Raw genomic sequence first — 23,165 nt, forward strand, 5'->3', positions numbered from 1 at the left:
CCGTCCCAATTTTTTTTTTTGTTGGATACACCAATCCCAATCTAGTAGCAAAACTTTTGGTCTTTTTCAACCTTACCTTTATTTTCACTGTTTCAGAGAATTAACATCTAAATAATGACATTTTGGCGGTAATCACACTCATAAACCAAACCAACGAATTGTTCCTTGTTACTGTCAAATTATTAGGAAAAAAAAAAGAGAAGAAAGAATAATAATTTTCAAATGTCAAATTAAGTAAATTATGTAATGCAAATACTCAACAACTAAATATAAAATACAAACTTAAATATGTTATGGTCTCTAAAAATATCACGAATTTCAATTTTAGTCTCCATAAATTATTTGTTTATTTCTGTTCTCCATATTTATTAAAAAGGATGTGATTTTATTTTATTAATATAACTTAAAAGTATATGCTTTTGTGTTAGAATACAATAACTGATTTTTTTTTTTTACAGAAACTAAAACATTTTTTTTAATATTTTCAGAAAGTAAAAAATACTGAACTCTAAAATGTGATTCTTTTTTACACATTCAAACGTCTTGGTCCCATTATTCCTTTAAACAAATAATTGTTCTGGTCAATAACCATTAGTAGTTTAATTTGGCGTTTTCTTATACTTATGTGGACTAACGTACATAGTGCAGCCGTAGTGTTGCCATGTTGATACTCAGAAAGAAAAAAGGTGCATCGATATGTGCATTTAATTTGAGACTATATACAAGTCTTCTGCTTTTGCAGCTACCATCAATTTTTTTGTAACCTAATGATATTGTTCTGTCTTTAATAGTTCGCATCATAAAAGATATGAAGATCATTGTCTTACTTTCGGCACAATAAATGGCCACCATAATCTTATTGGAGCTTATGAATAATCATCAGATAGATTTGATGTGTTCAACCATCATAATTTTCGCAAGGCTAGAGAGGATGGCATTATGTTGCATTTCCCTAATTGATTTTGGCCAAAATTAGTGACAACTAAGTTCCATCTACCAACCAAAGAAAGAAATTATCCCTTCTATGAACAGTGAGATTAAATAATTTGAGGCATTGAGTCAAATTAATCCATTATTTTAACCATTTATCTCAAGCTAGTTGAGCAAAACTACTGCAAAAACAAAATTAAAATTTCAAGAAATTTGTGACATGTTAGGAGCCTATATAAGATACAGTATTTAGTTTGGCACTCTCCAAATGATGCATTTTCTCTGAGATGACAAAACAGTCAGGTTTTAAGGTCAACGAAATTTATCACGCATCTTTTATAATTTATTTAAGTGATTAGTGAGTACAGTTCAGCATTAACAGGAAGCATCATGTGACTCCTATATATGATGAAGAGATAACACAAATTCTTTGTTAATTAAATACTGATTAGAAACCTCCAACTAAGCTTAACAGTATTGGCTAAATCCTAATCCTTTTCTTAGCCCTTAATTATTGCGCGGCATGGCTTACGGATACGTCCAAAATGGAAATTGTATCTGAAATGATTCGCTTGACGTAGAGTTGAATTTGAATCTTATATTACTGAGAAAGTTACTGTAATCTGTAAGAGCAAGGTTGAATGTAGTTGGCGTACAAATTCTTAATGTGCAGTGCAGGCAATTAATGGCTATCTAAAAAGATGCTTTATTGCTTCCATTAGCCAATCAATCACATCGAAAAAGCAATCCGAGCCTAAGCATTAATAACAAAATTTACTTATGGAGGGCAATTTAGTTCATTCTTTTACCTTGGCCAAACTATTCTTTTGTTTCCCATAACCCGAGATGTGGTCCAAAACCTGGTTTAGAGTGAAAAAAAATTGTAAAAACCATTTTAATTTGTCACCTAGCTTTTGTTCATTACCCCTTTCCAATCCCATTTTTCCATCTATTTTGCATATTTCAAGGTCATTTGTACGCCTTTTGAAAACTTTTCAGAGATATATGGGTATAAACTACTAAAGTTTTGGTGACAAATTCATTTCGTTCAAAGGAGAACACACCATCATATGGGTCAAGGGTCGTTTTTTTTAAGACACAGATTTAGTCTAATACACTCATGGAAGGAAAAAAAGACGAAGAGAGGAAAGTAGCTGTAATATTATGTTGTTTGCACCAAGAATGGAGATCTATCATAAGTTACCAAGTTTTTGTTTTCTTCAAACATATCATAGTCATTTGCTTTCATTTTGCAATTCTGCATCGACTTATTATTCAAAGATACCAGAATCAATAGAATATAAGAAATATACTTAGCTCGAATTATTATTAATACTATTTTTCACTAGAGTTTTCTTCCTACGAATAAACAATGTTTCTGGCCATGTATTTGACCTTGAGAATTGAAACCACACAGAGAAGAAGAATACAATACTGATCTGCATGGACTTACAACAAGGATGCTTTACAAGGAAGACATTCCTTGAGTCAAAATTCATGGCTCCTCACATGATCATCACCATAACTACATTTTTTTTCTTCTCTTTATGATAAAACACCATAACCACATTTCTATGTAGGGCCAGTAAGTAAAATAATACTATAATACTAGTACATGCTATAATCCCAATACATCTATATGCTTTTGGACTTGGCAATTTTTGTGTGGGGGAGTGGGAACCTTTCCAATGCTATCCACCCTTTAATGGCTACATTAGGCTTAAATAATTTTTGAAATTCACAGTTTATTTCAAATTTTATATAATAAAATAAAAGTAACTTTTGTGTCAGTACTGTAAACTAGTCTAACTTTCTGTAGTATGAAAGATATTCCATATTTGATTAAATTAAATTATACTACTAATGTGATGCCAATTTCCCATTGAGGTCCCAAGGCCCAAAGCCAAAGCACCCCCACTAGACTCCAAAGAGAGAGAGAGGAAAGGATTTTCAACTTTTCTTTTGATAAGTAGCATCAGTTTTGCTTGAAAAGCACAAAATGAAACAAAAGCAAGTCACAGATTCCAGTCTGTGGCCTGAGGAGCTGAGGCTAGTGATTGAATAGTATAGCATATGCCCACAATTGCAGCAAAACAAGGCAGAGCCCACCTAACAACCCCAGAATAAAAAAGGGCACCCCACAAATTAAAATTCATTATTTCAAACTAATAAATAATCATTCAAAACGCATTCCTTAGATAATAATGCCCCCAAGTCCAAGTCCAAGTCCCATTCTCTTCTCTCTCTCTCTGAGCAATGCCTGTCACAAACACAACAACACCAACTGTGGCAGAACACATCAAATGGAGAAGACCCAGAAACCAATTCAACCACCATCAGCACCCCATTTCAGAAACCGATCCAAACCCTCAAATCCCTTCCATTATCCAATCCACTAGGTGCAAGTCTACCATTTCCTCCTTGCTCCTCTCCACTTTCTCCAACAACACCTCCTCCAACAATGACACTCCCACCACCTTCAATGCCACTGCCCATAGCAAGAAAAAAAGCAACTTTTCTGCATCAACCTTCAGAGGGTTGGGGTGCACCGCCGGAGCGTCGCAGCAGGTGTCGGTGCCGGCGGTGATTCGCTCCTCCGCCGATTGGCAAGGAAAGAAAACAAGAAAAAAGAAGCACAAGAGAAGCAGCAGCAGCAGCAAGAACAAGACTTTCCATGGTGGGGTTCTAGAAGGGTCCAATCCAGAGTGCGTGGATTTTCAAGATGTTTGGTGTGGCCCTGGAATTGGGTTCTCAACAGATGCTGCTGCTGCTGCCTCTGTTGATTGTGTTGTGGCCAGGAAGAATGTCTCTTCTGCAAGAGGGAAAATTGATGTGGATAAGATCACTCACAGGGAGGTATTCTCATTTCTGCAATGTTTGATTTTTATTCCCAATGATTTGGTGCCTAAATCTGTTGAAAAGTTTAGTTTTTTCTTCTTTTTTTTCTACCTCTTCTTTGTGTGTTCTTCTACCAAGAACAAGGTTTGCTTTCTATCGAAAACCTGCATTAATGAATTTTCCATTTTTAACCCCGCCAAATTGATCTTTTGCAAGCATTAAGAATTCCTTTCTTGATTGGTAATTTCTTTGGTTCTGTTAATCAATCAAATATTAGCAAGATAGAAAAATATCATTGGATTTTGCATTGATGTATATTGAAGAGTTTCTTTCCTTTGATTTTTTATCGGCACGTCGAAGGCCCATGCCACTTTCTTATGCTTAAATTCCCAGAATAATATATATACACAAGACAAAGTTAAAAAAAAGAGTATATTTTATGTATGGGCCTGAAGTCTTTGATCGCTTTCATGTAGGGATGTTTTTTTGTTTTCTTTTTCCACTGCATGTGATCTCTGATCATCTTATCTATACTTATTATTCCCTCAATATCAAAACAATTATTTATAGTACAAATTAAGTGATTAAATATTTTAATTTGAGGAAAATATGTCGAACTATCCTTTCACCCTATTAATCCATTAATGCTTCTTTGATTTCATTATCCATGTGGTGATATAACAAGAGACAATGATGATCGTTTTAAAAAAGATTAATGACTTGTGATTTTACGAATATTATTTTGGTTATTAATAGTTAGAAGCACCCTCACAGAACGCGTGCACGCATTCTTTTACCTATAGATTCAGATGCAAAGAAGTGTTGTTGATTATTGTGGAGCCTTCTTTGGAATTGAAGTGGTTACGTTAGTGGGAGACATGGATCCGTTTTTTATGGGTTTAGATAGACACGTGAATGATTAGTTGGGATTTTCGTTTGAGTTTCAGTTTCGTCATAATTTTTGTTTCACAATGCCTTAACATGATTTCGAACTAACGAACACTGCCTCATCATTAAATAAATATTGGCAGCGATCATCGTATGTGGGAAGGCGCACTGAAACCTTCACTTTTCTGGACAGTACTGATCCTGACATTTTCACACCACGCTCTGCCTCTGACTCTTATGGAACTGCAACATACTATCGTCATGTTAGAGATCCTTCCTCTGATGGTTTTGCTGAGGTTGCCTCTAATATACATGTACCCTTTTCTCTATCTTTGTCGTCACTAATGTTGAGTGCATGTTTAGTACGATTGACTGTGTTTCATAGCAAAAGTTTGGTTTGTTCTTATCAAATGATCGTGATTTATTCTTTCTTTCTTTTCAAATGACAACGTGTTTAAATTTGGATTTTTTTTTTAATTCATGTTATTTGCTTGGCGTATAGGACTTGCATGTGCTTGCTGTGGCTACCAAGTTATAAAATTGAATTTTGTTTCACCTTGAACTTGAAATGAATGTAGCGAGTCATGTTTTCAAGTGTAAATAAAATAAAGTTGCTGTTTTTGTTGCTAAGAATGAAAGCTTTTTTGTATGTAATTTAGGGAATTTAGTGGAACAATTATGTTAGTGGAGCTTAGTGGAGCATTTTATTAAACATAATTCATTATTTAGTTTATGTATTTTGAGATTCATAGTATTGTTCCTATGGATGTGTCTTTTAGATTCAAGCACTTACATTTTCCAAGAGTCATGCATATCTCTTGTATGAAGAGGTGTCTTGTATAGTGTAAATACTTATTTACTAGTGCATTTGCACAACAAGCCAAGAAATCCAAATGAAAGTGAGTTTCTTAGAGTGTTTGAGTCTTTTCCCTCTTCTTTCTATATCCCTTATTTCCTTGAGATTTACAGGAGATTAAACAGTGTATTTTGTGATTGAGTGTCGTGTTTCTTTGTTTAGGGGACAGTTTTAATCGTCAACATGGATTGAGATGATCATGTGTGGGTGTGTATATGGTTTACCCAATTTGTGTAGAATAGACACCTGGCACAGGAATTTCCAAAATTGAACTGTTAGTCCTAACTGACAGAAATTGCATTGAAGTTAGTTTTGTTTTGGTGGTTCATAACATGATTTAAATGTCACTAAAGTTACTTTAGTCATAGATATGAAGGGATTGTACTAGTGATCATGCTTCCGGTGACTCTAAAGAGAGTGACTAGTTTTATGTATGTTGTAATTGCCATTTTTAATTTTAGTTTTGGAGGGGGGTTATCATGTCAATGTGCTTATGTTTCGGTAACTTACTTATCTGTAGGTTGTTTTGTTATATGTTGATTAGAGATACTTTGATTTGATGCATAAGTAACCTATGTTAGCTTACAGAGTAGCCACTACTCATCAGCCAAACACAACAACAACAAACAACAACAACAACGCCTTATCCCACTAGGTAGCCACTACTCATCAGCCAAACACAATTCAACTTTTAAATTTTAATAAATGTTATGAAGGACAAAGTTTGATACATGTTAATGCTGCCATGTCTAAGTTATTTGTTCAATGCCATGTGCTTTTTGACTGTATTGTGTTTGGGACAAGTTAAGACAATGTATTTTACCCAAAATTAAAAGATAAATGGTTATATTTGCATTTTTACATACTTGTTTTACTCTCTATTATCTTGTATGTTTGGATTATTAGATGTAACAGAGGCTTGTTAGTGGAAGTTATAATTTTATAACGAATGCATGTAACATAGGAGTATTATGTTATATCCAATCATGTCTTTGCTAAGATTTTTTTGGCAGTCGAGCTAATATTGCGTATCTTGATTTTTCCTGGCACTATGAAGATAATGATGCTTCAAGGGAGTCTACTAATGGGTGGACAACTAAATTCACATGATCATTTCAAAGACTGGAGACTTGATGTTGATAACATGTCCTATGAGGTGATTTTTTTTTTCCTCAAGTAAAGCTGTCTATTTTTTTGTACCATAATTATATCCCCATGCTATTTATGTATTGTCCGTGCACATTGTTTTATGTGTGTCAAAACTTCTGGTTTGTGTTTGATAGCAATTGCTAGAGCTTGGTGAGAGAATTGGTCATGTGAACACTGGGCTTAAGGAAGATGAGATGGGACGGAACATAAGGAAGACTAGGCTTCAATTTTGGGATGATACATCAAAGCACCAAGTAGATAAAGAGTGCAGCATTTGTCAGGTAAGTTTGCAAAATTGAAGTAAATTGTTACGTTGTTTTCTGTTTTTAAGGTGTGTTTAAAGGATTGAATATAATTTATGTTGGTTTTGTGTTCAGGAGGAGTATGAAGCAGGAAATGAGTTGGGGAGGCTAAATTGTGAACACATCTATCACTTTCAGTGTATAAAACAATGGGCTGCACAAAAAAATTTCTGCCCAGTATGTAAGCAACAAGTTGCGGCTCGACACTGAGTGACACAACCCTACTACTGTTTAGCTTCCATTCTCATCCATAAATTTGTGTATAGTTTTCCATATCCAATACAAGCAAGAATTTTCATTCTCTGCTGTCAATCATCATTTCATGTTTCAAAATTCCTGCATCCTCTGCGAGAAGTCGGCAATTATATGTTATTGAGTAAAGGTTTTTTATTCGGGCTGAGACCTTTGCATATTATACGCAAGATTTGTCTTGCCTAAGAGCAGTTATTTTTTATTTTCTTTTGGGTTTTTAATGAAGTTGTGTCTGTGACATAGTAGGGTGTTCTTATTTGGAATGCTTGTCCTCAACTATACCCATTTTGGATCCTATGGTGATAAGTTTTTGTTGGCTGTTGCTACTTGCTATATCTATATTATGTAACTTGTTTATGGGAAAACTACTCTGCAGATTAAAATGAATTGATTCACAAATGATATAGAAACCCTTAGTCTGTCGCGGATTCAGTAATTTCATTGTGTAGAACTTGCAAAGACAAAGGATTACATCCATTCTTTGCTAAAATATTTTTATCAGCCCTGCAATGTAATATATCTTTTTATTGTAATTTTTTTTGTTTAAATCCTTACAAATTTGTTTTTATTTTTTTTATATTTTTCATCCTTAAGATTCCCTAGATAATATTTTGAACATACAAAGTAAAAAATATTATCCAAAGTTTTTAATGAAAAAAAATATAATTTATACGAATTAAAATATAATTTTTTTGAAAGGACAAAAAAATAAATTTAAATTTTCTTCATAAGACAGTTGCATTGTTTTTTTTTCCCATTTCTCTATCTTTCTTCTGGCTAAAATCAATAAGAATTTTCTTAAAAGATGAAAATCAAATGTAATTATAATTATGATGATTAAAAACATTTTTTTGTGAAATAAGAAATATTAAACATACTTTCCCTAAATAAGCAAAGGCGTCAACATTGTCAATATGAAGAAAAAAAAAATGCCTCAGTGGGCGTAATATCACAATAGAAAATGCATGTCAGCTCTCCAACTAAGGCAAACTGGAATCACAGCCACAAATATTATAAAATTTTTATTTGGTTTTTCATCTGACAAAGTTTTGATATGCTTGTAGAATTGAATATTACATTACATTCACTATCATGGAACTCGCTTATTTCTTAAAGTCCACAAGTTTCCTTGTTACCAAATATTATCCACATGGGCAGTCATGAAAACACAAACTCATCTTGGCACATTCTTAGTGACAAGGATGTCTCGATGTGGACCACCAAAAAATAGACCACTCCATGCATCATGGTTCACAACATTAAATAAATTATAAAAAAAATAGACCAGTACTCCCATGTCAGATCATATCCCTGCATGAGCAATTAAAGCCTCCATCCTTGGTCTCTTACTCATTTGAATGCCAGTGATATATGAGCTGAGCTCGCAAACTTCTTAGCATTATCATTATCATATATCACATTCCTAACAATATGCTATCAAGTTGTGAGAGCAGTGCAACTTCTTGCAGTTTCTATCGGTGTTATTGTCCCACAAGAAAAGCTTACAGATGTAAGCAAGAATTTATTTCAACCACCATGAAATGCTAGTTGCTAGTATTCTACTTTGTTGCCATTTCTTTTCTCTTCGGTAGATACATATACAAGAGAGAGAATGTGGTTTTTTTTTTTTTTACAAAAATGCACCTTTTCTCTTTTTTCCATTCTACACTAGTTTGTTCTTTCTTTCTCATACCACACTACTTTTGACATGCACGTAGGAAGTCGGGTTTGGCCACCCCGACTTCCATGTTTGCTCCTTTTTTTTTTTAAAACAAAATAAAAATATTATAAAATATAAATATTATATATGTAAATTTTTTTAATTGATTTTAAAATTATTTATTTATTAAATTAATTTTTTAAATTTTGTTTTTAAATTTTTTTAAAGAGAAATATGTAGATAAAGAAAAATAAAAAAATTGGATAAAATTAGAGTACAACTTTTTAGTTACGTTGTATGTAATTTTGTAGTTAAATTTATGTATTGTTGATATTTTTTTTATGTTTATTCATTAAAAAAATAAAAAAATTAGTTAGTAGTATTAAAACAAATTAAGAAACATAGTGAAAAAATAATTGATACATCTGTCTTGTACAATGGACATAAAATTTCAAAGTGTAACAACTAAGATGATAATCGAGAATAATGAAACATATTAAAAAATACAATTAAAACGCAAATATGACAAAAATAACAATAATCTGAAATATGTTGTGCAAGATACATGTCTTCTTCTATTTTAATTACTGGTTTGTTAAAAATAGTCAAAACTTTTAGTGTGCAGTATCGTTTCCAATGGTTGGATTGTGTTAACACCTTTAGCACATTTTCATCATTTTTCAATTTTGTTATTTCATATCCAATTAAATTTTCTGAATACTTAGCATGACCTGGTTGTCGAAAAAACAATCGTCTAACCAGTTGTGATTCGTAAATTTTATAAGGGAGAAACCCTATAGGTGCAACTTGCTTGATTAAAAAATGCTTTAGTTTGTTCATGCTACATCCTGAAGGAATGACAAATCTTATTGGATTTGTCAGTGATCTTATTCCTCAACCACAACCATCGTCTCCACAACCTACAATTACTGCCTTCACAACAATTAACGTACAACAACGTAAACCTCAATAATCCAGTATCTTCATACAACAACCTTGAAACACAAGAAACCTTTGACATTTATACTTCATACACACAACTATCATTCGAAAATGATTCTTTTTTTTATGCCCAACAAATCTCCTTTGACCACCAAAACCATCCTTCATCCCCCTTTACGCCACCTTCACAAAAACCATAAACATCAAACTGAAATGAACATCTCATTGCTAACGAAGATCCCATTATACGATTTCATAACGAAAACATGATTTTAGTGAAGATGATGATCAACAGTTCTTTGATCACATCAATCACCAAAGCATGACCAAAGTGATGACTAAAGCGATGGTGAGGGTGTTGGCAGACCAACGACACCTCCGTCCTAATATCACAAACCTAGATGTCCAATAGACTTGAACTTTGACCACTTACCACACTACATTGATCGACACCATTTTGTTCAGCAGCAATATAATGTACAACTACCAAACGATGCACTCGAGGTTGACATGGCCTTCGATGAAAAAACACAATGTATTCGAGTAGTCAAAGAATACAACATGAAAAATCATTTTGATTGTAGAATAATTTACTCTGACCAGAAAAGGCTAAACTTCGTGTGTAAATTATATGAAAATGGTTGAACATGGAGTTTAGGCGCATGCAATTCAAAGAGGCATGACAAATGAATTATCAAGAGTATTAGAGGTCATCACACCTGTCTCGCGTCAATGCTCATACAAGATCATCGACAACTCGACAAACACGTCATAGCATAGATCATCCAACCAATTGTCAAAACAAACCCAACCGTCTCCATCAAGACGTTGATTGCAGAGATCAAAACATTCATCAATTATACCACATCCTACAAGAAGACATGGTTAGCAAAGCAAAGAGAGTTGGAGATGATTCATGGAAACTGAGAAGAATTATATGCCAACCTGCCAAAACTTTTGGGAGTTTTGCAATCTTGTATTCCCGGAACTGTGGTCGATGCTCAATTAGAATTCGTGTATGAGGGAGGAGAAATCGTACCAGACAAAAGAATGTTTAAACGTATCTTTTGGTCATTTGGTCCATGCATTAATGGCTTTGCATATTGCAAACCCATAGTACAAGTAGATGGTACATGGCTTAAAGGGAAGTATAATGACACACTGTTGATAGTTACTACACAAGAAGGAGCTAATCATATATTCCCGATTGCCTACGCCATTGTAGAAGGGGAGACAACTTCAGCTTGGGATTTTTTCTAAAGATTTTGAGAAGACATGTTATTCCGCAAATTAACATTTCTCTCATTTCACACCCCTCAATTATAAGTGCCTACAACAACCCAAGTACATGACACATCCTATTTCTTTTGTCTGTGCCACATTGCACAAAACTTTCATTGCAATAACTCAAACTGCAAACATTAAAAGAAACCACTCATGATGACTGGTGAGAATCTATTTTATTTATTCGTTAAACTTTACTTTCAATCAAATTTTATAACTTAATAGATTGATTGAATATTTACAGGTTACACATACACGGAGAAAATGCACCGGTAACATCTTAGGGATATCCGTTCGAATAAGCCAAGTGCAACTGAATGGCTTGATCAACTAACCAAACAAAATTGGGATACAATGCTTCGATGAGGGGAAACGTTGGGGACATACGACTATCAATTTGTCTGAGTCTGTTAATTTCATGTTCAAAAAACACAAGACATTTGTTGGTGTCATTGTTGGTTGAGGAGACGTATTTCAAGACCACAAAACTTTTTGCTATTAGAGGTCGACAAACTCAGGCAATGATCAACCCCGACTTACAGTATTCTAAAGTCGTCTCTGATGCAATGAATAGCGATCAACAACAAGAATCTAATACACATTATAAATGCATTCGACAGACACAATCACACTTTTATTATAACATAGGCCTAATTCTCACTTCAAACACTGAGACAACCTGAAAGTTTTAGAGTAATGTTACAATCCCAAAAGTGTGATTGTGGTGAATATCAAGCTAAACACTTACCATGTTCTCACGTCATGACTGCCTATAAATTTGTCAATATTGATCCCATGAACTATGTGCTGATGTTATTCACTTTACAACACATTTTGCACGTCTAAGATAACTCTTTTAGTTTACTGTCACATGAATCAATGTGACAAGAATATGAAGGAGATCAGTGGGGTCTGATCCAAGGAGAAAAATGACTGCGAATGATCATCCCGTTTCAACTCGCATTCTTATTGAGATGGACGAAGACGAAAATGAACGAGAAAGTAAAAAAAATGTGAAATTTGCAGACAACATAATCATAAAAGAAACAAGTGTCCTAACATATCTTCATCTCAAGTTTTTCCTTAGTCAAATGCAATTATTTAAGTATTATATTGATGATGCGGTGTAATGTTCTTCTGTAAATAAATTGTTAAACAAAAAGTCTTATAATTTTTAATTAAATCTAAAGGCATAAACAAACTAATTATATTTGGTAAAATAATTATATTAAAAATTTTAAATTTTTTACTAAAATAAATATATTATTATACAAAATTCAGATTTTAAAAAAATTCACCTAAAAAATATGTTAAGTAAATTAAATAATAAAATAAAAATAATTATATATAATAATATCATTTTCTTTTTTAAAAAATTAATTAAAACAAAATTAAAAAAATTAATTTAATAAATAAGTAATTTTAAAACCAATAAACTTTTTTATATAATATAATATTTATATTTTATAATATTTTTTTTAAAAAAAAAAAATACCAAGTGCGGAAGTTAAGGTGACCAAACCCGACTTCCTACATGCATGTCAAAAGCAGTGTAGTATGAAGAAAAAGGAACAAACTAGTGTAGAATGGAAAACAAATGGAGAGAGATGGTGCATTTATTAAAAAAACCGAGAATATGTTTGGCAAGGTTTTTTTTTATATAGAAATGTACATTCTCTCTCCATTACGTTGTAAAATTTGATTGAATATAAATTTTAACGAATAAATAAAATAGATTCTCACCAGCAAGCATGAATGATTTCTTTAAATGTTTACAGTTTGAGTTATCAAGAAAAAAGTTTTGTGAAATGTAGCACAGGCAACAGAAATCGAATGTGTCCTGAATCTATAAGTTACTTGGATTGTTTTAGGCACTTATAATTGAGGGATGTCTGTCTGAAATGAGAGAAATGTTAATTAGCAGAATAACATGTCTTCTCAAATTTTTTAGAAAAAACCCCAAGCTGAAGTTGCCTCCCCTTCTACAATGACGTAGGCAATCCGGAAGATATGGTTAGCTCCTTCTTGTGCGGTAACTATCAACAGTGTGTCAGTATACTTTTCGTAAAGTCATGTACCATCTACTTGTACTATGTGTTTATGTCATTAAATTTAATTTAAAATGATAAGACTTTTTGTTTAATAATTTATTTATAGAAGAACATTATACCGCATTATCAATATAATACTTAAATAATCACATTTGGCTAAGGAAAAACTTATGATGAAGATATGCTAGGACACTTATTTCTGATATGATTATGTTGTCGGCAAATTTCACATTTTTTTCTACTTTCCCGTTCATTTTCGTCTTCATCCATCTCATCTTAGTAAGAAGGCGAGTTGAAATGGGACGACCCTTTGCAGTCATTTTTCTCCTTGGATCAGGACCTCACTGATTTCCTTCGTATTCTTGTCACATTGATTCGTGTGATAGTAAACTAAAGGAGTTATCTTAGACGTGCAAAATGTGGTGTAAAGTGAATAACATCAGCACATAGTTCATGAGATTAACATTGACAGATTTACAGGCAGCCATGACGTGAGAACATGGTAAGTGTTTATCCTGATATTCATCACAATTGAACTTTTGAGATTATAACATTACTCTAAACCTTTCAAGTTGTCTGGGTGTTTGAAGTGGGGATTGGGCTTCTGTTAAAATAAAAGTGTGATTGTGTCTGTCGAATTCATTTACAATGTGTATTAGATTCTTGTTGACTGCTATTCATTGCATCAGAAAGGACTTCAGAATACTGTGAGTCGGAGTTAATCATTGCTTGAGTTTGTTGACCTCTAATAACGAACAGTTGTGCGGTCTTGAAATACGTCTCCTTAATCAACAATGACACCCGTAAATGTCTTGTGTTTTTTAACATGAAATTAACAGACTCAGACAAATTGATAGTCATATGTCCTCAACGTTTCCCCTCATCGAAGCATTGTACCCAATTTTGTTTGGGTAATTGATCAAGCCATTCAGTTGCACTTGGCTTATTTGCACGGATATCCCTAAAATGTCGCCGGTGCATCTTCTCTGTGTATGCGTAACATGTAAATATTCAATTAATCTATTAAGTTATAAAATTTGATTGAAAGTAAAGTTTAACGAATAAATAAAATAGATTCTCAACGGCCAGCACGAGTGGTTTCTTCCAATGTTTGCCGTTTGAGTTATCGCAAAGAAAGTTTTATGCAATGCGGTGCAGGCAAAAGAAATAGGATATGTCCTGAACCTATAAGTTACTTGGGTTGTTGTAGGCACTTATAATTGAGGGGTGTGAAATGAGATAAATGTTATTTTGCGGAATAATATGTCTTCTCAAATTCTTTAGAAAAAACCCCAAGCTAAAGTTGTCTCCCCTTCTACATTGGCGTAAGCAATCGGAAAGATATGGTTAGCTCCTTCTTGTGCAGTAACTATCAACAGTGTTTCAGTATACTTCCCGTAAAGCCATGTACCATTTACTTGTACTATGAGTTTGCAATATGCAAAACCATTAATGCATGGACCAAATGACCAAAAGACACGTTTAAGCGCATTCTTTTGCTCGGTACGATTTCTACTCCCTCATACACGGATTCTAATTGAGCAGCGATGACAGTTCTGGGAACACAAGATTGCAAAACTCCCAAAAGTTTTGGCAGGTTGGCATACGATTCTTCTCAGTTTCCATGAATCATCTCCAACTCTGTTTGATTTGCTAACCATGTCTTCTTGTAGGATGTGGTATAATTGATGAACGTTTTGATCTTTGCAATCAACGTCTTGATGGAGACGGTTGGGTTTGTTTTGACAATTGGTTGGATGATCTGTGCTATGAAGTGTTTGTCGAGTCTCCGATGATCTTGTCTGAGCATTGGCGCGAGATAGGTGTGATGACTTCTGATACTCTTGATAATCCATTTGTTATGCCTCTTTGAATTGCATGCGCCTACACTCCATGTACAACCATTTTCATGTAATTTACACACGAAGTTTAACTTTTTCTGATCAGAGTAAATTGTTCTGCAATCAAAATGATTTCTGATGTTATATTTTTTGACTGCTCGAATACATTGTGCTTTTTCATCGAAGGCCATGTCAACCTCGAGTGCACCAGTTGATGGTTGTACATTATATATATTGTTGCTGAACAAAACGGTGTCGATCAATGTAGTGTGGTAGGTGGTCAAAGTTCAAGTCTATTAGACACCTAGGTTGATGATATTGGGACGGAGGTGTCGTTGGCCTGCCAACACCCTCGCCATCACTTTGGTCATGCTTTGGTGATTGATGTGATCAAAGAACTGTTGATCCTCATCCGCACTAAAATCATGTTTTTGTTGTTATGAAATCGTATAATGGGATCTTCGTTAGCGATGAGATGTTCATTTCGATTTGATGTTTGTGGTTGTTGTGAATGTGGCGTAAAGGGAGATGAAAGATGATTTTGGTGGTCAAAGAAGATTTGTTGGGCATAAAAAAAAATCATTTTCGGATAATAGTTGTGTGTATGAAATATAAATGTTAAAGGGGTCTTGTGTTTCAATGTTCTTGTATGAAGATACTGGATTATTGGGGTCTATGTTGTCGTACGGTAATTGTTGTGAAGGCGATAGTTGTAGGTTGTGGACATGAGGGTTGTGGAGACAATGATTGTGGTTGAGGAATAAGGTCACTAACAAGTTTAATAAGATTTGACATTCCTTCGGGATGTAGCATAAACAAACTCAAGCATTTAATTAAGCAAGTTGCACCTATAGGGGTCTCCCTTATAAAATTTACGAATCACGACTAGTTAGACGATTGTTCTTTCGACAACCAGGTCATGCTAAGTATTCAGAAAATTTAATTGAATATGAAATAACAGAATTGAAAAATGACAAAGACGTGCTAAAAGTGTTAGTACAATCCAACCATTGGAAACGATACTGCACACTAAAAGTTTTGTTGGCTATTTTTAACAAACCAGCAATCAAAATAAAAGAAGACCTGGATCCTGCACAACATATGTCAGATCATTATTAGTTTTGTCATATTTGCGTTTTAATTGTATTTTTTAATATGTTTCATTATTCTCAATTATCATCTCAGTTACTACATTTTGAAATTTTTTGTCTATTGTATAAGACAAATGTATCAATTATTTCTTCACTGTATTTTTTAATTTGTTTTAATACTATTAGCTAATTTTTTTAATTAACGAACATAAAAAAAACATCAACAACACATAAATTTAACTACAAAATTACATCCAACGTAACTAACAAATTGTACTCTAATTTTATTCAATTTTTTTTATTTTTCTTTATCTGTATATTTCTCTTTAAAAAAAATTAAGAACAAAATTAAAAAATTAATTTAATAAATAAATAATTTTAAAACCAATTAACAAAATTTTATATAATATAATATTTATATTTTATAATATTTTAATTTTTTTTTTTAAGAAAAGGAGTAAGCATGAAAGTTATGATAGCGAAACTCGACTTCCTACCTGTCAAAAGTAGTGTGTCAAAAGTAGTGTAGTATAAGAAAAAAGAACAAACTAATATAGAATGAGAAAAAAATGAAGAGAGAAGGTACATTTATGAAAAAAAAAAAAAAAACCTGTTTTGCAATCTAAGGAGATGCATTGGGGTTTGCAGCTTTCAGAGCCCTCTCAGACATATCTTCCATCTTCTTGTCCCCCTATCAAGCATTTCAATTTCCAAATCAATAAACAAGGAAAAAGATAAGAGATATATATTGCTTGTTGAAGGTACATTTAACTCGAAAGGTAAGTGCTGAATATAAAGAACAGCAAGTGGTCAAGGTGTTAATCACTGACATATTATATTAACGGGAAATTTTATAATTTAAAAATTAAGGATGTACTTGAGTATTCATATGTCAAACTATGATGTAGATCTGAATGGGAGAGTTAGGTGACCTTTAATCTGAAGCAGATAAAGATAAGGCAGTACAACTATATATGAGAAATAAATATAATGTACGAAAGTGGAGTAAAAAAAAAGAAAACCCAAAAAACAAGAAAATACTACTGCAGCTTACAAAAATTCGGAGTAAGAAACAAGAAACGTCAGAAGATGGTTAGGTCTCACTTTTCAGGCAGAAACGGTGAAAGATGGTTGGGGTCAAAGAATGCTTGAACTTGTTCTGAAAGATGAAAAGTAAATTATTATTTACTCTTTAACCCTTTTCCAAACTTCAAGTATCAATTCTGGTAGCCAGTAACTGCACCGTGTCAGAGTATACAATTTAATAACGCCATAGGGCCATCATTAATTGAAAGTATGCAAACAATCAGTAAAAATATTGCCCCATGTCTGTGATAACCTTTTAGAAATAGGTTAGAGAACAACAATTTTTCTTACGCAGAAGTTTCACAAGATTATTACTGTTGGTAATCTTGTTTTTGGACATTAGTCCAAGTCTCAAGGGATAATCTTAAAATCCGGCTTGTTCATCCTTGAAAAGGTTCAACACTGAACAAATAATAGGTCATTATTGAAGATACCACCAAATAGTACCAATTCAACCTTTAATTCTCTTCTTTTTGTACTCCAAACTTGAGATCTTCTATATTAGTAATCTTAATGCAACTTTATCTTTCTGATTTTCCATTAAAAGATTTTATGACAAAAGTGACATGACAAAGACAGTAATTTGGTGATTTAGTTTTTTTTTTTTTTATCAAAGCATATGGCATGATTCACGAAAGATTTTGGAATGATTTCCAAAACTAAAATTGTTAACAGACACTTTGAAGATGAAGACTACATACTTACAATCTTTTCAATTGCAATGGCTAGAGTACTTGAGTCTAGCTCATCCTCAGTAATAACAGTCACACCAGCTACGTCTGCCATCAAGGAAGCATTTCTGAATTGATTCCCCTCAGAGAAATTTGGCGAGGGTATCTACAAATAATAATTGAAAAAATATCACAATTTTCCTTCGTATGAGCTGCAGATCCAGCTTAAAAGGAACCTATATATGTGATTCTTGCAAAATACGGAAAGCATGGAAATTCAGTTATACATCAGACATTGTAACATCATGACCGAAATGCACATTAAATATAACGTACAGCAATTGCAATTGCTTAGTTTGTTACTGTATTGCTATACTAGTTGAGGGGATAATATTTTATATGGTATAAGGTTCATGTCCAAATAAATACCCAGCACTGTTGTGAAGAAGAATACAATTTCCGAATCCATCCAAAAAGTTCTGTAATTGAATTATGTACAAATTAAATCTTATGATGTTCTCAGACTCAGTTCTCTAAGATGTATTGTATTTGAATTCTAATAACAAAGCAGCATGGGAAGCTGTTGGAATGTAAGCATGCACACGAGCAGCAGATGCTTCTTTATACTGATAGAATACTGAAATTTGAGATTTATAAACACTAATTAAACAGAAAATTACAGCAAAAGTTGTCCTAGAGCTGTAACAACTACAAAGAATAGTTCTGTCCAAAGAACAACCAAATACTCTTTTCTAGCCACTCCTTTCCTACAGCCTACAGACCATTTTTTATACAACTTTAAACGTAATAACTGCTCCTATAAAACTTAATAACTGCCTACCATCAGACCATATAAAAAATAACTGCCACTAAAATACATAACTAAACCTAACAAAACATTACACCATTAATAATATGTAACTATTCCTAATTTCTGCCGATAAGTGTCATAACATCCCCTAATCCCATTATTACTACCTGTTTTAGGGCATCATCATCTCCCAAAATTACTAATCTTAATAGTCTCTCTGCACATTTATGCAAGGGATGAAACTTTTCTCTACACCAAAAGCACAACCCTTTTCTCACTGTTCGAGGACCCATTATGATTCTATAAAGAGTTAACCAATCTTGACCCGTAATCGTTTTGATTCTGCCCATTGCTCTAAACTCCTTATGATTTAGAAGAAGCACCTCTGGTATTTGTCTCCCATCCTGAAGAAATAACACTTTTTGCAAGCCTTACTGCACCATCTTGTTGCCAATTATTATTCTATCCCCTATATTTGTTGCTGTATATGTGTGATTCTGTCAACTTTTCTTCTGTCTCTAGCCAATTGCATGGTTTGAATGCTGAATTGGGGATGAAAAATATGAATCCGACACATAATCTCCGATTGAAGTCCACAAAGGGAATACCCTAAATATTGTTCTTCTGGTAATCATTGTACTTCAGACGCAACCAATTCAAAGGCCTCAATGTATTCCTCCACAGAACCATTTTGTCTAAGTTCACCCTCTCAAATGGGTTCCCTGTTCTTCTTCCTCCAAATTTTGCAACCAAAGCCTTCTTAAATTTATCCTAAGTGACAAGTTCTTCCGTTTCTCTCAACAGGTTAAACCAGTGTATTGTTGAACCTTCCATACTTAACATGGCTAACTTGATCCTTACATCCTCCACAGTATTTTGCACCTCAAAATAAATTTCCGCGCTTGTGATCCATCCTACAGGCATTATAGCAGCTAATTCTATCGATACTCGTCCATAGAATGATGATAGTTTGGAGTAGATCCATCTGCAATAGTCCCTTCTTCATGATGATTCGAACTTCCATCTGCCTCATTCGCATGCTTACCCATCATATAGTTTTCCTCATTTCTAAAAACAACTCAAAATTTTCATCCAATCTTGTCATTCTTTACCCAAATTTTCTACTTTGGTTCCAATTTCTTCTACTTTTTGCTGAATTATTACATTCAGTTTTGAATATATTGACTAATAGTATTTTTTTTAATAATTCAAAGCTTGAATGAAAATCAGAAGGAATGAAACGAACGAGTAAACACAATATTTAATTACCAGGATAGATGGTTTCCCAGTTGCCGATATTTCATAGCAAGTCATTGCGCCTGCTCTAGAAACAATTAAGTCTGCCGCTGCATATGCCAAATCCATACAATGCATGAACCTTCATAAAAGGGGATACGTCAGATAAGTTATCACTATTGCAAGTGAAATAAAAAAGGATGCAGGAAAAATTAGAGATTACTTTAACAAATGATCTATTCGTTGCTGAAGAATGTACTACAGAATTATAACTATTTTTTGGTGAATTTCGTTATTACTTGGTAATATGTAGATGCAAATAACAGAAATTATGGATGAAAGACTAAAAAAGAAAAAATAAAATCTTAGATAAAGTATCCATTATATTGAATCAAGGAATTTTAAGCTGATTTTACAAAAGGACGTCAAAACAGGTTGGTGATGATGTTTTAAAGTGAAGAAAACAGGACTGCCTATTATGTCAATTTCAGAAAGCACTGAGCAGAGTGGTCTCACACCAGGAAGCGCACTAAAAATAATTGATTGGACTTTGGATCATGCGGTGGGTTTGAGTTTGTTATTCTAGTAAAGAAAATTACTTTACACATCATGAAGTCGAAAAAGAACTTTCTCCCTCTCTTTCTGCAGTCAGAGTCACACAGCATTTACAATAAATGTGCTGCAAAGGCATCACTTAAAAAAGAAATTTAATCACCAAATTTGGCTTAGTTGTTCTGTTACATGATCAAATACTGCTATTATGCTCTATCAAATTATCCAAAAACTATTCCTTCGCCCAACAATTAATGTAAACAAAATCAAATTCAATTTACAGGTGGTTCACTTGGCAAGGACATATTATTCTTACTTGCCAACATTCATTTTAGAAATTCAGAACCGTTGGATAAAATTAAGAGGGAAGAAGTTGGCAGTACTTACGGTGTGATATACAAGCGTGGATGAGTTTTAACAAGGCTATCCATTTCATCGAAGGCTTCAACCCCGGTTTGCCAAATAACATACAAGCCACTATCTTGTCTCAGCATCGCAATGTTAACCGCATTGGCGCCAAAGGTTCCCGCAAGCACAAGCACAACCGGGAAAAAAATGAGACATCGCAGTCGCCTTGGAAACAAGGTTCCTGATAGACAACCTCACGGGGTTACCACACACCAGACACTTGTTCCTCGGGAAACTATCGAGTGTGGAGTTAAAAGCAACGAAGATGGCATCAGCGAGGAACGAAAGAAGAGAGTTGGCGAAGCCAGGGACAGAGTTGGGTTCGTGGATGACAACGTTGGTGCCGCCTCTGAGCTTGGCAGCGATGCAGGCGGGGAAAGAGACGTAGCCGCCGGTGCCGACAACCACGTGCGGTTGGAAGTCTCGGAGGTGGCAGAGACATTGGATGAGAGACTTCAAGAGACGTTGAGGGAAGAAGACCAGGTTTTGGGGTGGTGAAGAGACAGAGGCGAAGTCGTAGCCTGCGGAGGAGATTGCGGCGCTTTCCACGCTGTTGGGGGTGCCCAAGAAGAGGAACTGGCACGTGGGGTTGGCGGTTTTGAGCTCCTCCGCGATGGCCAACGCAGGATACACGTTGCTGCCGGTGCCGTCGCCGGAGAACGCCACGCGGATAGGGTCATTGTTGGAGTTGGAGGGTGATGAGTGGCATGAGATTGATACTCTTCTGGGGTGTCTTGTTATTGTTGATGGTGGAGTACTTTGGAAGCTGGGAAAGGAGAAGGAAAGGGTGGTGGCCATTAACGCATTACGCATGCGCTTGGTCTGTGTAAGTTGAACTCTGATATCTGGCAGTTATTAAAGTTATAACTTATTTGTACTTGGAAAGTTTCAATTAGACGTGACAATGGGACTCAACCTGAACTCGTGGGACCCGTAAAGGAAAAAATTAGATTCATCAGGGTTGGGGTTGGGTTCAAATTAAAGTCGGGTTCGAGAGGAATGAAATTATTAATGCTCATTCAAATCTGCTTTCGTTAATAATTAATTTATAAAAATATCTATATATATATATATATATGTATATAACATTAAAATATGATATTATTAGATTAAATTTTATGTTACTGTTAGATTAGATTTAGATTTTATATTATCATGTAAGTTTTAAAAATATATTATAAATTGTTATTTAAAATTTTATTTTTAATTCTTTAAAAAATTATATTTTTATAAGATTTTGTAAGGATGTCACAGACTGCAAAACCTAACCCATTTATCAATCTTGACTATACAAATCAAACCTAAAGGTTTTATTACTAAAGACAATGATCACTTTCCCCTCTTGGCTCATTATTCATTGCTCATCTTCGGCTCGTTTGATCTTCATTATACGTTGTAATCATGTTACATTAGATCAAATAATTAAAACCCAAAGGTTGTCGCAGTCATGTTGTAAGACTTCATTTTGATTTCTAATGTGTGTAGAATTATTGAGAGTTAGAATTTTAGGAAACACTCGTGATTTTTTACCCAAGACAAAAAAAATATTATATGAAATAATTAGAATAGTATTGCAGGCTTGTTTAATCTTAATCTTACAATTTATTTATTTTCAATTTGTATTAAAATGATTTTATTTATATATTATAGGAGTAACTTTTTTCGTTTGTTTTTATTTGAGTATCGATCATTATACTCTAGTCACGGTTCTCGTTTCATTGTCATACGAAAACATGAAAAAAAAAAACTTTTTATTGAATATGTAAGAATAACTTAAGAGTGCCTTTAGATAAAAAAATTTAAGTGGAAAAAATAATTTATCATAAAATTTAAATTTTTTTAATTTAAAATTCATTGTTTGGATTGTTTTTATAAAGAATTTAAATTTTTGAAATTTTAAAAGTTATATTATTTTTTAATTATAAATGTTGTCAACTTTAACTTCTTTTTTATATTAAATTATCCCGGTACCGGTGTGGATATTTTATTTTAAATTTTAGATAGCATAGAAATAAGTTTGAAAGGTAAGGGAAATCATCTAATGTTACAATTTGATCTTATATGCTTAGGAACTAAATTAAAATACATTATTTTTTTCTTCAAAATGTTCCTAATTTGGAATTTGGAGTTTTTCTTCAAAGTTCAATAAATAATAGATAATAATATATTAATGTCTTAATTTTTTTAAGAGACTAACTTTGTTTTTTATGAAGAGTATGTTGAGAACCTTATTTTGTCTCTTTGCATGCATAATCAATAAAATCTAATATATATATATATATATATATATATATATATATATATATATTAAAAGAAA

The 23,165-nt window shown here is 33.4% G+C and overlaps 1 protein-coding gene and 1 pseudogene across 2 annotated transcripts; one reads left to right on the forward strand and one right to left on the reverse strand.

Moving 5' to 3' along the window:
* The first annotated feature begins 2,923 nt into the window (after window positions 1–2,923).
* Window positions 2,924–7,541, forward strand: LOC100819907 (uncharacterized). Of its 2 annotated transcripts, none has more exons than XM_006584825.4 (5): window positions 2,924–3,786; window positions 4,800–4,970; window positions 6,570–6,668; window positions 6,796–6,942; window positions 7,039–7,541. In XM_006584825.4, the coding sequence occupies exons 1-5, from the start codon at window positions 3,187–3,189 to the stop codon at window positions 7,171–7,173; spliced, it is 1,152 nt and encodes a 383-aa protein (XP_006584888.1). In that variant the 5' UTR covers window positions 2,924–3,186; the 3' UTR covers window positions 7,174–7,541. The 2 variants fall into 2 exon arrangements, with proteins under 2 accessions (XP_006584888.1, XP_003530938.1); XM_003530890.4 differs by having other exon boundaries at window positions 2,930–3,786; window positions 4,800–4,952.
* An 8,264-nt stretch (window positions 7,542–15,805) lies between these two features.
* Window positions 15,806–21,824, reverse strand: LOC100789958 (UDP-N-acetylglucosamine--N-acetylmuramyl-(pentapeptide) pyrophosphoryl-undecaprenol N-acetylglucosamine transferase-like; annotated as a pseudogene).
* Between the last annotated feature and the right edge of the window lie 1,341 nt (window positions 21,825–23,165).

Source organism: Glycine max, chromosome 8, assembly GCF_000004515.6.
Source record: "Glycine max cultivar Williams 82 chromosome 8, Glycine_max_v4.0, whole genome shotgun sequence".
Classification (NCBI taxonomy): domain Eukaryota; kingdom Viridiplantae; phylum Streptophyta; class Magnoliopsida; order Fabales; family Fabaceae; genus Glycine; species Glycine max.

Bases quoted from the DNA above. Each gene is read 5' to 3' on its own strand.
- LOC100819907 (XM_006584825.4), top strand. From the start codon at position 3,187: ATGCCTGTCACAAACACAACAACACCAACTGTGGCAGAACACATCAAA. The intron at 3,787-4,799 runs GTATTCTCATTT...AAATATTGGCAG, and splicing joins ATAAGATCACTCACAGGGAG to CGATCATCGTATGTGGGAAG. The intron at 6,943-7,038 runs GTAAGTTTGCAA...TTTTGTGTTCAG, and splicing joins AAGAGTGCAGCATTTGTCAG to GAGGAGTATGAAGCAGGAAA.